The 15,451-nt window shown below is 38.4% G+C and overlaps 1 protein-coding gene across 1 annotated transcript in view; it reads right to left on the bottom strand.

Moving 5' to 3' along the window:
• Positions 1–15,451, bottom strand: part of SCIN (scinderin) — a 78,580-nt gene that overhangs the window by 3,497 nt on the left and 59,632 nt on the right. Inside the window, exons 11-14 of the mRNA XM_002751563.8 lie at positions 11,345–11,515; positions 7,580–7,757; positions 7,198–7,319; positions 945–1,022 (exon numbers count right to left, since the gene is read on the bottom strand). Of these exons, the coding sequence (XP_002751609.2) occupies positions 945–1,022; positions 7,198–7,319; positions 7,580–7,757; positions 11,345–11,515 (549 nt within the window). The remainder of the gene's footprint in view (positions 1–944; positions 1,023–7,197; positions 7,320–7,579; positions 7,758–11,344; positions 11,516–15,451) is intronic.

A 15,451-nucleotide genomic window follows, 5' to 3' on the forward strand; every position in this document is an offset into this window, starting at 1 on the left:
CTTGGACTCCTGACCTCGTGATCCACCTGCGTCAGCTTCCCAAAGTGCTGGGATTACAGGCATGAGCCACTGCGCACCCAGATGCATAAATTCTTAAATACACAAGAGTGTTTTATTGACCTGGAGATTTAAATCTCATCTAGAAATAGGTAATCCATTAACTTGGCAAGAATCTGATGTTGGGCCATCAAGTCAAACATAGTTATTGTAGATCAGAAGCTAGAGTGTGAAATAACTGAATGGTTTATCAATTGGGAACAAACTTAAAAGGAACAATCTCTGTTCTTGACTCTAAGACTAGGCCAAATTCAGATAAGCATTTCACACTTGTTCTATATAATTTAATTCATAATGTATTTACTTTTCTCTTTCACTGTTAATTTACGTGGATGTTAGAAAAACTATCAGATGTGGCATGTCAAATCACCATTAATTTTCTTGAAAATTAAGATACATAAAACAGTAAACATATTTTATCGTGTAGATTCAAAACTATTTTGCCTGTTTTCTTCCCTAAGGGAGGGCTACCCATGACTTCCTGTCAAATATGAAGAGAAAACTTTGGATATGTTGCTTTCCTAAATGGCATTATACCCCCAGGACATTGTGCACACTAATGCACTTATTAGTTAAATGAATTATAAACAAATTAGGAATGAGTAACTTTTACAAACAAATAAAAATATAAGTTTTTTGCCTACAACTGTAAAACCAAAGATGGTAGCTCTGGAATATTTTGTTAGTAAGAAATAAACTTGCCATATGTATTAGTTTTATTTTTTACTCTGTGTGTGTGTGTGTGTGTGTGTGTGTGTGTGTGTGTATTTAAATACAGTCTAAATCTTTAGGCTCATTTATATCTTGACTTACCATTTCTCAAAGCAAGTTCTGTCATCTCCCAACCAAAAATGTATTCTCTTGTTATGAACAAAGTATAGTTGTACCTGTTCCCAAGCATCTAGTAACATGACATCATCTTCTGCTAAATCATCCTGCGTGAACTCTCCTGGAACTTCCTCAATCTGAGAAGTATAAAAAGTTATATGAGCAAACAGCAAAGCAGTAATTTTTCTAATACATAGGATACAAATGCCCTGTTTTCTTTTTCTTGAGTATAGTGAAAATAAAATTTAGCAGTAATTTTTTCCTTCTTTTTCAGTTAATAAAAATTTAAGTAATTTGGCATTACAAACTGATGGTATTTTATTTGGCCAGCACAGTGTTTAATGTAAACATCACATTTGTGAAATTAAGTAAATCAAATATAAAGCTGGTGGAACCTTAAAATGTTCTGAGCTTTAAAAGGAATGTGGCTATGTGGCCTGAGTCTTGAGGCATGCACTCCAACTTTTGCCTTTTTTTCTGCAAAGAATCAGGAATACCAAAGGGTGCCAGAGATAAGACCCCCATCAGATCATCACTCCCCACAGAGTAAGAAAGTACTTTTCCTTGAAATGTTTTAATAGCAATCTGTAACTAATCAAATCACTGTTAAGTATGCACTGGTCTTATATTAAAAAATTACATAATCCTGCTAAAATTTCGCTGTCTCTGCTTATGGTCAGTGAAATGTGAAATCCTCCACTTTAAAATGCTGACCCCATTCATTTGGAGTCAGTGTTTCCCGGGTGGCTTTCCTCAAGCCTTGCATTTCCATAAACTATATAATTAATCATGTTTTCTAAATTTCATCCTTAAGGTTGACACATTTGAATGCTCATATATATAGTCAATTTGCTTACAATCCTCTGTACTTACAGTCCCTTATGACTAGTTGTTTCACAGATTTATGTTGCCTATCTAGTTCCTAAAGATATTTAAATTTATGGTCTGCGTATTAAATTATCTTTCATTTTATAGATCAAGATTACTTTAAAAAAGTCAATAGGCCTGGTAATTTTAATAAATCAAAAATTTTCAAAAAGATGACATTATAACATAATATTGCATGTAAAAAATTTTGTTTTTATTTTTATTTTTATTTATTTTTTATTTTTTTTTGGGGGGGGAGGAAGGCAGGAAGGGAGGGAAGAAGGACGGTAGGGAGGAAGGAAGGGAGGAAGCGGGGAGGGAGGGAGGGAGGGAGGGAGGGAAGGGAAGGAAGGAAATCAAGCAATGAGAGAGACATTGCCGACCTGGATCTAGAGGTTTACAAGTTGATTTCTTTTTTTTTGAGAGAAGGAAAGAAAAAAAAAATAATAAGTAAAGGAGAGGAAGAAAGAGGAAGAGAAAGAGGGAGAGTAAATGGAAATATTGCTTTATTTTGAAAAAAATTGAGTATTAATAATGGCCAATCAATGTTTCATTTAAACTTATGGGTAGGTGTGATGTGGTATTGACAAGAATGTATATTTTGTGTATTTGAAGTGGAGAGCTCTATGAATATTTATTAAGTTTACTTGTTCCGGATCTGAGTTCGAGTCCTTGATATCCTTATTAATTTTCTGTCTCATTGAATCTAAGTCTCGTATCTGGGTGTTAGGATCGTTAGCTCTTGTTGTTGCATTGATCCTTTTACCACTATATCTTTGTTGCTTTAAAATCTATTTTCTCCGATACGAGAATTGCAACTCCTGCTTTTTATTTATTTATTATTTATTTTTGCTCTCCATTTGGTTGGTAAATCTTTCTCCATCGCTTTGTTTTGAGTCTTTGTGTATCCTTGCATGTGAAACAGGTCTGGATGTAACATGCCATTGGGTTTTGGCTGTGTCTTTTGATTGGGGGATTTAGTCAATTTAAATTTAGGGTTACTGCCATTTGATGTTGACTGGCTGTTTTATCCATTCATTGGTGTAAATTCTTCTTTATGTTGGTGCTCTTTACTTTTTGGTGTATTTTTAGAAAGGCTAATACTGGTTGTTTCTTTCTGTGTGTAATGCTTCTTTCAGAAGCTCTTGTAAAGCAGGCCTGGTGGTAATAAAATCTCTGAGTTCTTGCTTGTTCATAAAAGATTTTATTTTTCCTTCAGTTGTGAAGCTTAGTTTGGCTGGATACGAAATTCTGGGCTGAAGGTTCTGTTCTTTGAGAATGTTCAATATTGGCCCCCACTCTCTTCTGGCTTGTAGAGTTTCTGCTGAGAGATCTGCTGTAAGTCTGATAAGCTTGCCTTTGTGGGTAACATGACCTTTCTCCCTGGCTGCCCTTAGTATTTTCTCCTTCGTTTCAACCCTGGTGAATCTAACAATTATGTCCCTTGGGGTTGCCCTTCTTGAGGAATATCTTTGTGGTGTTCTCTGTATTTCCTGGGGTTGAATTTTGACCTGCTTTGCTAGTTTAGGAAAATTTTCCTGAATAATATCCTGAAGGGTATTTTCCAGCTTGGATTCATTCTCTCCGTCGCATTCAGGTACACCTATCAAACGTAAATTTGGTCTTTTCACATAGTCCCACATTTCTTGGAGACTTTGCTCATTCCTTTTTATCCTTTTTTCTCTAATCTTTTCTTCACGTTTTATTTCATTAAGTTGGACTTTGACCTCTGATATCCCTTCTTCTGCTTGAACAATTCGAGTGTTTAAACCTGTGCATACTTCTCGGAGTTCCTGTATTGTATTCTTTAGTTCCATTAATTCACTCATACTCCGCTCTAAGTTGTCTATTCTCAATAGGATTTCATCAAACCTTTTTTCAAAGTTCCTAGTTTCTTTACGTTGGGCTACAACATGTTCTTTTAACTCACCGAAGTTTCTTATTATCCATTCCTTGAAGAGTGATTCTGTCATTGGGATGCGCTCGTTCTCCATCAAGCCTTGTTCCATTGTTGATGTGGAACTGTGATCATCTTTAGAGGGAGAGGCGTTCTGATTTTGAGTATTCTCAGCTTTTTTACGCTGGTTTCTTCCCGTCATTGTAAATTTATCCTCCTGTCTCTTTGAAATTACCAACTTTCAGATTAGGTCTCTTGAGTGTGCGTCCAGGTTGTTAGTTCCCAGGGCCAGAGCAGCGGCGTTAAAACTGATGGTGCTTTTCTGCCCAGGATTCTCCTGTCTGGCTTCCTTCTTGTGTTGGTAGTAGGCGACTCTGCCTTCCCGGGGCTCCAAACCTCGGTCAGAAGGGAAACCGGTCCTGTTTACTCTGCGCCGAGCGCTGCCGCACTGAGGTGCCGTCACAGCGGCTGCGCCGGGCTCTGGTGTCCTGCTGGGGACCCGTGCAGGTCCTCCGAACCTGTTTACTTTGCTCGGAGAGCTGCCGCGCCGGGGTGCCGGCGGAACCGCTGCACCGGCCACGAGAGTCGCGCTGGCCACCCGTGTGTTTCCTCCACTGGGGGATCTCCTGCTCCGTGAGCGACCAGAATTTGTCTGAAAGTGTGGCGTCCTCTAGTTCTACGCGCCTTCCCTGAGAGCTGCAATCCCGGGATGTTAGCGATCGGCCATCTTGGATCATCTGGCCCTGTTTTTATTTTTAATGGGTTAAATTGTGTTACATTATAGTTAGCATTAAAGGGTAATGGAAGGGTTAGCTTTATCCATCCAATACCAATGGGCATGTATTAATGTAAAGTTCATTTTTGGAGAATTCTGGATAAAAACCCTCTGATCCTTAGGAGTTTGGATTATGGTTCCCAATTCTTTATTTACTCCCTCTGCCATGTAACTTTGCAGTGTAATGGAGCTGACTGGGGCCTTGGGCCATGCCATATTAGCAAAGGTGACTCATTAGGGGCCTTTCGTGTCCTTGGCTTTGTCCCTGGAAAAATATGCATAAAACTAAAGCATGCAGCCAGCTTAGACGAACCCAGTTCCAGGCAGCATATAGACATCTCACTATGACAATTCATGTTTGTTATAGTCTGATGAGATTTTGAGATTGTTATACAAAACAATCAAAACAAAAAGCCCTGACCATTTAGGGGGCAAAGCATTTGTTTATATTATCTTTTTATAGGACATATACCAATCATATAATGATTTAAAAAAGAAAACTTTAAATAGCACTTACTTGGTGTCAGGCACTGTGTTGATCTTTTACATGCGTCAGCTAATTTAATTTTCACAACCCTTTGAAGTAGGTACTATGACTAGCGCCATTTTACAGTCGAGAAAAATACAGCCCAGACTCAGTAACCAGCCTAGAGTCACACAGCCATGAAGTACTACTACCAGTTAAGTGACCACACGTGGGCAGATTGGTTCTAAAAGCTGTGCTTTTAGCTGATAGTCTCTGCTGCCTTGTAACTGCCTCATAGGAATCTACATGTATAAAGCCTACTTTCTGATAGTAATTATAAGATCAAATACCTTTTAGCAACAATTCTTTTCCTTAAACTATGAAGGGAGCAGAAGGGGTTCCAAATATCAAACAAGAAAATGAATTGCTGCAGAGGAATTGTATATTTATCCTAAAGGCTAATATATGTGCATAACAAAAAGCCAAAGACTAACAGATTTTTTTTAAATCCAACTGAGAAGAAAGGCTAGGTATTTATTTTTGTAACACATATCTTTCTTGGAAACAAACAACTTATTTATAGCAATGTTGATAAATAATGCTAATAGGAAATTGTAGAAGCATATGCTAAAAAATAAGTTGCTTGGATGGAATATCAAGTTAGTAGTCAAAACAATAAAACAGCAGATTTTTCTGATGACAAATCTATAAAATATAGCAAGTTCAGTGATTTCCTGTAAAGTAGGTGAACAAATTGTGGTATATAGCAACAAAGTATTTATCTCAATGCACTGTTTAAATCTTTAACTTGTAGGTCAAATCATTTAAGCTTTAAGTGGGACTTGAACCACTTCATCTCAAATAATTTTATTTCTAGTAATCAAATTATCTGGCAAAGTACATGGGAAATTTTCTTTCCTGTGCTGAAAAATAAAGTTTGCATTCATTCACTAGGACATGTTGACCAAAATCTGTAGATCAAATTTTATATAAAAGAGGAATTAATTCTTTAAATGAAAAATTTATCAAAAACTTAGTACATCAGAGTATAACATTTTTTTTGAAACTGAGGTGAGAGGCTGTGGTCCAGGATATTCCAGAGTACAGTGTAAAATCGCTCTTGAATTGTTTTATATTGCATGTTTGTTTCCCCCCAGAATTCCTTGTTAACCCCAATGGCATGGTAGTAGGAGGTGGGGCCTTTGGGAGGTAATTAGGTTCAGATGAGGCCATGAGGGTGCAGTGCCCTTGCTTAGTGTCCTTATAAGGAAAGAAAGAGACTAGAGCTTGCTCTCTTGGCCATGTGAGGACACAAGGAGATGAGAAAGTGGTCCCTCACCAGACGTCAGATCTGCTGGTGCCTCGATCTAGGACTTATCAGCCTTCAGAACTGTGAAAAATAAATGTTTGTGGTTTTAACCACACAGTTAATGGGATTTTTGTTATAGGAGCTTGAACTAAGACATGCATACACATACTTCTAATTTTACTTCTGATTGACTAGAAGTGAAAGCCTGTAAATGACTATGGAATGAAACATTCCTGTTGATTTCAGTTAATTTGTAACTGCATATATAGCTTTCTGTGATTTTGCCCAATGATCATATTTCCATAATGTTTTTAATTCAGTCAACATGGTGAAAATTTTTTCTCAGCTGGAAAATTGACATGTAAAATTTACATAGTTTGATCAGAAACAATAATTGCTGCCCATAGAAAATGCCAAATTATTAAATTAACAAATCCAACCACATACATATTCATACAGCAACTGCATGCTCACAGAGGTGTAAAGTAGTTGGTATTTTTAAGAGCAGCTTAATCTATATAGGACATCACAGTATTAATGCTTTCACATTTATTACATCATTATCCCTTAAAAATACCTGTGTAAGGAACAGAAAACAAATACTGCATGTTCTCACTTATAAGTGGGAGTTAATGATGAGAACACATGGACACATAGAGGGGAACAGCATACACTGGGGCCTATCAAAGGGTGGAGGGTGGGAGGAGGGAGAGGATGAGGAAAAATAGCTAATGGATACTAGGCCTAATACCTGGGTGATGAAATAATCAGTACAACAAACCCCTATGATACAAGTTTACCTATGTAATGAATCTACACATTTACCCTTGAACTTAAAATAAAAGTAAAAAAAAAAAAAAACAACCTGTGTAGAACATGGTTTGCAGGCCGGCTGAAACTGAGATTCAGAGTAATAGCACGTCTGACAGTGTCAGAGCCACATGGCAATGCTCCTCCCAGCATAGTTAGGTTCTATCCCACTGTTTAAAGACACTTACGATGAATCTTCCAGTTTTGTTAGAGCAGCCATAAAGCCGAGGTGGATGATCTTCAGCCTGAGTTTCTAGTAGAGGTGAGGTCTGGTAGTCTTTTTTCCCTCCAAGGGAATTCCAGAACTCCTCTGTGGAAAACACACTCAGTTATCCAGTGCATTTTCAGGGACATATGCTTGCTGTTGCTTTATATGAATAAATATTATCTCACTTTGACATAAATGTTGAGAAGTTACTTAAAGAAATCAGGTACCATCACCAACTTCAACTAATGGAGAGATTGTTAACCCTTATAAGCCATTAGAAAGCGACTTTTTGGTGAAAAAAGGAAGATTAGCTATCATATTGATATAAATTCTAGTTAGTGCCCTTGGCCTACAGCACATACCTGGTTCCTTGCCTTCTTGGATCCTTGAGGTTTTGCACTTGAGGACACCTGCTACATACTCTGCTCCCTTCTCCTCCTCCTGGCTAGCACCTTTTCCTATCCAGATGTAGCCACTATTTTGTGGCAATTTCAGGACAAAAGCATCATTAGAATTCAGTAAATTTGCATCAACATCAACCTGAAAATATGAAGAAAAATAAAAATGAAAAAAAATTTAAAAATTCAAATTCATTGCTACTCCCTCAATAAACATGTTCCAGAAACTGTGACTGTGGCAAAGCATCCACAGCCTTCTGCCCTATCCCAGTAAATTAAATCAAGGCAGCTCTGGGATACCTCCATGGTGTTTTAAACCTTAGAGTAGGAGCACTTTGATCTGCATCACTTGTGAATTTATGACTCTGTGTCACTATGAGAACCTTCTGAACATATGACTGTGGTACTATGTCACTGGTATGACTTTCTGCATAACTGTGGAACGAGTATGATGTGTGATTCCAGAAAGAGGAAGAAGAACCAGAAAGCAAGACTGAGGGGAGCAGCTGAGAGGGAGGAAAACAAGAGACTGTAGTGATCTTGAGGCAAGTGAGGAAAATGCTTCAAGAAGACAGGGGTGATTTGCTGTGCCAAATGGTGCTGCTTGGCCAACCACACTGAACTGCCAGGATGAAGGCATCTACAATGTGGCGAGTTGAATTTCACCAGGTTTGTCAGGAGCCTTTCTAAGGAGAGACCACAAGAGGAGGAAGGAATGGCTCTCGGAAGTTTTAAAGGCATATCCAGGAATTGGGAACATTCAGGAAAATGGTTAAATTCCTCTCGAGCAGGAAGCAGGCCTCATAGACCAAGCTCCAAGGAATCTATCAGATGTGATGGTAGAGAATTACAGGAACCAAGTCTAGCTTCCAGAGCCTCCAATTTCTAATCTAAACATCTTATTATGGGTACAGAAAAAAGAGCCAGGATGATGGATAGAAGGTGACAAGAGACCCGTGCCTAGATTGTTGTGAGACCAGTAAATGAGATCTAAAACAGAACCTGTATAAAGCCTTAGCCTGCCAGGAAAAGAAGACAGGAAGAGTTGTAAAATGATCTTGACTGGTGCATTTTAGAGAGGCTGGGAGTGTGAAAGCTGGTTTGAGAGGCTGCAGGGAGGTAAAGAGATGCACTGCAAGCAGCTGATGAGGTCTCATAAAGGAATACCCACTGGGGAAGAGATCAGAATGTAACAATGGTGCATTTTGGTTGACTTTCCCATCTGAAATCAACTGAGAATGCTCACAGATAATGAGTGTTTAAATGTCATCTTGATAGTTTTTAAATGTCAAAAAAATAGTCATAATTAAACCCAGAAGGTGTGTACAAAAGGTTCTGGATGAGATCAATACATATGCCAGCATTTAAACCGTATGACTGAATGAGACCATGGTGAAAGGGCTAAGGCTGAGTCTTGGAGCGCTCAAGGACTTAGAGTTCAAGCAGAAGAGGAAAACCCAGCAAACGACCCCAGGAGGAGTGGCCAGTAGGTTAGGAAGAAACCATGGTAAGTGTGGGGATACATTCACCTAGTGAAAAAAGAAGTGTTCAATAAACCTCGAAAGGCTGACTGGCAAATGCTAGTGGGAGGCTGAGAAAAATGAGATCAGAGAAGTGACCTTTGATTGTGGCATGAGGGAGGTCATTGGCAAACTAGATAAAAACCGTTTCAGTGGACTTGTGGGATGGACACCTGATTGAGGTGGCTTTAGAGAGAATTGGCTTTAAAAAGTAGAGATAGTAAGTGAGTGAAAACACTCAAGACAAACCTTTCAATGATATGTGCTCTTAAGAAGGACAGAGAAATGATGTAGTAGCTGGAGAAGGTCATGGTCAAGGTCAAGACACAGTTTTTAAAGAAATGACAGGAGGTTTTTGTTACAGCCATCTTTGTAGTTCAAAGTAAATGATTCCAGATAGAAAAATAAATTGATGATACAGAAATGAAAGGAGATTAGTGCCTGCAATCACGATGAACTAGAAGCAGAATAAATGCACGGGAAGACAGAAATCCAGGAGATTCCTTAGGAAAGCAAGAAGAGGAAGGGATCCTGGATAGAATTTGTTGGCCAGATGGGCAGGGGAGGAATTGGGCCTTAGGTAGGAGCCATAGTCTATGTAATAAACATTTAATAAATCATTTATTGATATATCACTTTACACAAATATATTATTCATTACTAATTTATGGATACTAGTATATATTATTCACTTATAAGATACTTTATTATATAGAAATTTCTAATATATTTATGAATTTAAAAATATAAGTAAAAATTTGATATATATTTCATTAAAAAGGAGGAAAAGAGAATATATATATACAGATGCAGACAAATTGATGAAATTGCAGGGGAGTGGATAAGGTGATTTATACATAATTTATCTTCTCTGTGAACTCTGAATCAGTTATCAGTAGAGAGAAGTGGGTGCTGGGGATCTCGGGAGAAAGGAGGAGGGTGGGGTGTGAAGGATGCAGAGAGTTCATGGATTCAGCTATAGGCCTAGAGAATTGTCAGAATGTGCATTCTGGAGAAAAGGAGCCAAAGGACAGGAGATAGTTGTCATTGATTAGGTAACTGAAACAGATTTCTGAGGAGCTATAGTTATTGCAAATGGCAAAATGTAGTATAGGACTATGTGAGTGTTAGATGAAATGCAGTCAAGGAAAAGGCTGCTGGAAGAGAGAAGCCGGAGAGACGGAAATAGTGAGACAATGGCGGAAGCCATCAAAGAAGAGGGCAAGGACAGGTGGTTCAGTCTATGATAGCACAAAAGGTCTGGAGGAGAGAAAGTCTAATTAAAAAGGAGAGAGGCAAGATAAAATCAAAGAGGTAAGAGTGAGCAGGGAGGGAACTTGTCCAGCCCCATCCTGAGGCCATGGTGAGCGGGCCTTGGGAATACACAACTTCCACTTGGGAGCGCTACAGGGGAATCTGTCCTCAGAGGACAGTCTTAGAGAAATCAGGTGCAGGCAGAGGGAGGCTTAGAGAAGTCGCAGGTGGAGGGATGAAATGATCAACCTGGGCATAATGGGTCTGCTGATTGGCTTTTATGGAGGGGAAGGCTGGGAAGAGCTCCAGGCTTGATATGCGGAGTGTGCTAGGCAGTGTAAGAGTTATGTGGGAGACTTGATTTCAATGGTGATAAGGTGTAACAAGATTGTCCTAAGATCAAAGCACTGAGCCATTTAAAAACCTGGGCCGGCTGGCCTTGTCTATACCTGGAGGTCTTATCTTGTGGCACCATTGCATGGGGTTTGATTTCTCTCCCAGAAACAGAAACAGTTCATTGGGCCAGTTAAGTTACAGTTCTGGTCCAATGTGGCAGGACATGCCTCCCATATTTGTTACACTTGCGCAAACGAGGGCCTTCCCTCTACAATTTCTCCAGTGTGGTCAGTCACCTGATCATCACCAGTGATCCATCCACCTCAGGCCTTTCAGGATGGAGCTTAAGCAGCCTCATGATTTTGACAGCTAATTTGTAATAGTATTCTTAAAATTCATTTGTTTGGGTTCATTGCAACTGAAAAATGTGAGAGGCCTGGTATCTGGAGTTTTACTTTTTACTTAACTCTCCTGTTTTTAGTGTTTTTAAAATTTTGAACCGTGGATTAATTATAGAAATGAAGGGAGTTTACTTGCTAAAAATCTAATATTTGCTGGTGGCTCAGGTCCATTGGGAAGTCCATAACTAGGGCATGTTTTATGGAATGCATGACATTACCTCTACAATTCTGGTGATGGATGCCAGGTTTCTCCGGACTTGAAAGAGGCGTGTAGGGAGAGCAGGTGCCTGACCTCCTTTCTTTGATGTTCCATTCTTATAAATAATGAGCGGTTTGTCTTTGAACAAACTCAGCAGGTGAACAGGCTCTTTGCCTTGGGAGACTCGGATCTGATGGGGGAGGAGAATAAAAGAAATGTAATTAAGAGTGCTATGAAAGAATGTTTTAGTTCTAAAGGTGGTCTTGTTTTTTCTTTTTGAAAATAAAACAAAAAATAAAAAGTCAAGAGCAGGAGGAATAATGATTAACAGAAAATATAGGCTAATGATAATCAATTTTCCATTTTGACTTAAGAATCTGTTGCTACCCTAAGGCATCGTGTCCCTGAGTAGTTTCTTGTCAGGGGAAACATCACCATGCTGCAATACTTTCTGCTTTTGAAAAGTATGAAGATGTGAGTTTGTTCATCTACATCTCCGAAAGAGAAAGGATAACACCAAAGTGCTGGTGTCTGTGTGACCTTATGTGAAAATTACTCCTCTTTCAAGGGCACCAGTAACACTTACAGATATTTACAGATGTACTAGGGTCTTGTGTGTTTTGGATCTGATTCAGAAGGTTAAGAGATGTGCATTCAAATGCTTCACAACATAAGATGACCCCAGATCATACTCATTATTTTTATATGTCTGCATTTGTAAAATACAAGAATTATGCATACACAAAGATTCTATGCAAGCATTAAAAACTGGCAAAAATAAACAATGTTTTCTTACCTATGGAAATGTAATAGTAGATATGCTTAATATAAGCGAAGACTACCTTTTAGTATTTAAAAATACTACTTTTTAGGATGAGGAAATTGCAAAAAAAAGGGGGGGGAGAATTATTTGCTTGATTTTTATTTATTAACCCCAAATGCTGGATTAGAATTTTCTGTTTCTAGACCAAACTATTGATACATTTACATAAAGAGTTCAAATTTCATGTCAGTCTCCCATTGTTTTCATTTGTTCTGTCCTATGCTAAAATTGAGTTGTCTCACTTTCCCTGGTCTGTCTTTTTCTAGAAGCCAGGTGAATGGGAATGCTGATGCATGTAGCATCATAGGAAGGCATAGGGGCATTGAAAATAATTGACTTCACAAATATATTTCAATTAGTAGGCATTCAAATAAGTGAGCAGCAAAGTATGGACATGTTTTATCAGTTATAGTCACGCAAATACCTGAAACTGTTGGCTTAGCATTTCACATGACATGGAGAAAACTTAAATTGCCAACACGAGAGAAAGGGAACCACTGATTAAGTCCCACCCCTTACTGTCAAAGGAGATTAAGAAAGAAAAAAGGTCGATTAGGCCGGGCGCGGTGGCTCAAGCCTGTAATCCCAGCACTTTGGGAGGCCGAGACGGGTGGATCACGAGGTCGAGAGATCGAGACCATCCTGGTCAACCTGGTGAAACCCCGTCTCTACTAAAAATACAAAAAATTAGCTGGGCATGGTAGTGCGTGCCTGTAATCCCAGCTACTCGGGAGGCTGAGGCAGGAGAATTGCCTAAACCCAGGAGGCGGAGGTTGCAGTAAGCCGAGATCGCGCCATTGCACTCCAGCCTGGGTAACAAGAACGAAACTCCGTCTCGAAAAAAAAAAAAAAGGTGGATTAAAAGATGTTCAATATGGTTAATATATTCTACAATGGAGCGTTTAAAACCGCAATACAGGACTTCAGTTTTTTTTAATGCATTATTGTAAGCTACTGCCATCTAGTGATTAAACTAAAAATTACCACTTTGTTGTCAATTTAGGATTCATGGGAATTCATTAATCTAGTGTATCAAATATAGTACTATGAAATATGTAAGACAATGCATATCTTCAAAGTTCTTTAATAGTTTGGTAAGGCATACCTTAAAGATCAAGTAAATTGCATAGAACTAAGTGCATTTAAAGAATTCAGTTATCTTATTAATTTTTTAATTAAAAATTAGCAAGTTAATTTGTTTTTTAAAAAATTAATATGCACTTTTAAATTTAGATTTAACTTGTTTTATGTATCTACTAACTCTTACTAAGATGGAAAGGAAACCAAATGGAAGACCAACTTCAGCCTCCATATCTTAATACTATATGTTCTAAAGTGCCTGACTTGCCGCTCCATTTAATTATTACATTTAAATAAGCAATTACACACATAAAGATTTGAAAATAAGACAGAAAAGTCCTTTTATACCACATAGAATCTTAGGTCCCTTGACATCAGGAATGAGGAAGTTAAACAGGCACAATCATGCGAAGGGAATGTTTGATGCTGCTGTATCAGAAACATCATTGCACCGGCCAAGTAAACACCCACTTTCAGTTTGAACTCTAGTCTGTAAGATCTTTTCCCACCACCTGGGAGCAGACGCCTTCTCAAAAACTGGCCAAAGAAAAAAGGCAGGCAGAAAACAGGCAGCAGTGTGCCCAGCTCCAGCTAGGAAGAGACAGGGAATGAGAGAGGGAGAGAGAAAGCTTAAGCTAGCTGTAAGGACAAGGAACAAGCAACTGCCCTCTCTCAGAATGAACAAGAATGCAGACAGACACATTGGAGCACACTAGAGGAAAATCGGGTCTCCCTGAAGTCTGTATGTCAGTTATATGGTAAGGAATTAAATAAACAAAGATCAAAACTTTTTCATGGTAACTAATAAGGGTTCTGAAACAAGCAGCAGATACTCCACCACAAATATAAAAGGAAGAGCAGTTGAACTTTAGAAAAGAGAACAGAATGTTGAACCAGGCTAGAAACAGCAGTCTCTTAAACACAGTGAGGAGATCTAGACTAGACACTGATATTGTCTGACATTGCATAACATTGAAAGTTTTATAATAAATAAAGCAGCATATTATCAAAGAGATATGCTCCTTTTTCTTTATTTAAATCTCTCTGTCTCTATATATAGATATGATAGATAGGTAAGTTAGATAGATAGATATACTAACAAGTTGACTCATTTATAATTACATGAAATTTTCATTTTGAATTTTGATTCAGTTGACAAGTAATTTCAGAAATACCCACATTAAAAAAATACATCTCTCCTCTCTCTCACACCATCCTCTCTCTTGCCCTTCCTCTTCTCTCCTCCTTCCTACCTGTCTCATTTCTTCCTCCATGATTTCCCTCTCTTTGCTTCCCTCTCCTTCCCTATCTTTTCTCCCTATCTTTTTGTCCCTCCCCCCACTTCTGTTCATTCTTTCTCCCTCTCCACCACGTCCTCCCTCACTTTTGGGTGTTGGATTTTGTTTCAGTAAAGATTCTGGTACCTAAAAGGGAAAATAAGGGCTTATGCTACTTCATCAAGGTTTATTTATGTTTATTTGTGCAAAACATAACTTAAGCCTGTTTAAGATTTGAGAGTGTAAGAAAATGCTTCTATTTTCTACCTATTAATTATAACTGTTAATCTATGCTTGTTCTGTACTGCTGTATTTATTTCCCATTGTTGGTCTAACACATTACCATGATTTCGTGGCTTAAAACAACATAAATGTATCATCTTACAGTTCTGGAGGTCAGAAGTCTGAAATCAGTTATGGGCTATATCACTGGGCTAAAATCTGGAATAACAATCTAGTCATGAGGCTAAAACCAAGCTATTGCAGGGCTATAGTCCCTTCTGGAGGCTCTAGGAATGAATCCATTCTTTGCTTTTTCTGCCTTCTAGAGGTTGCCCATATTCCTTTGCTGGGGCCTCTCTTCCTTTTTTTAATTTTATTTTTAAATTGACTAATAGTAATTATAGATATTCATGAGATACATACAGTGTATAGTGATCAGATTAGGGGTAACTAGCATACTATCATCTCAAACATTTATCGCTTCTCTGTGTTGGGAACATTCAGTATCCTCTTTCTAGGAGTTTGCAACTTTATAATATATAATTGTTCCCTCTATCCTGAAAGCTAAGGATCACTGGTTGAGTCTTCCCCATGCTGACTGTTACCCAAACAGAATCCGGCTTTCTGTTTTACTTATAAGGACCGTGGTGATTACACTAGGCCCACCCAATAATCCCAGATTATCTCCCTAGTTTAAGATCTGCTGATGAGCAACCAGATCTGC

This window comes from Callithrix jacchus, chromosome 11 (assembly GCF_049354715.1).
Source record: "Callithrix jacchus isolate 240 chromosome 11, calJac240_pri, whole genome shotgun sequence".
NCBI lineage: Eukaryota > Metazoa > Chordata > Mammalia > Primates > Cebidae > Callithrix > Callithrix jacchus.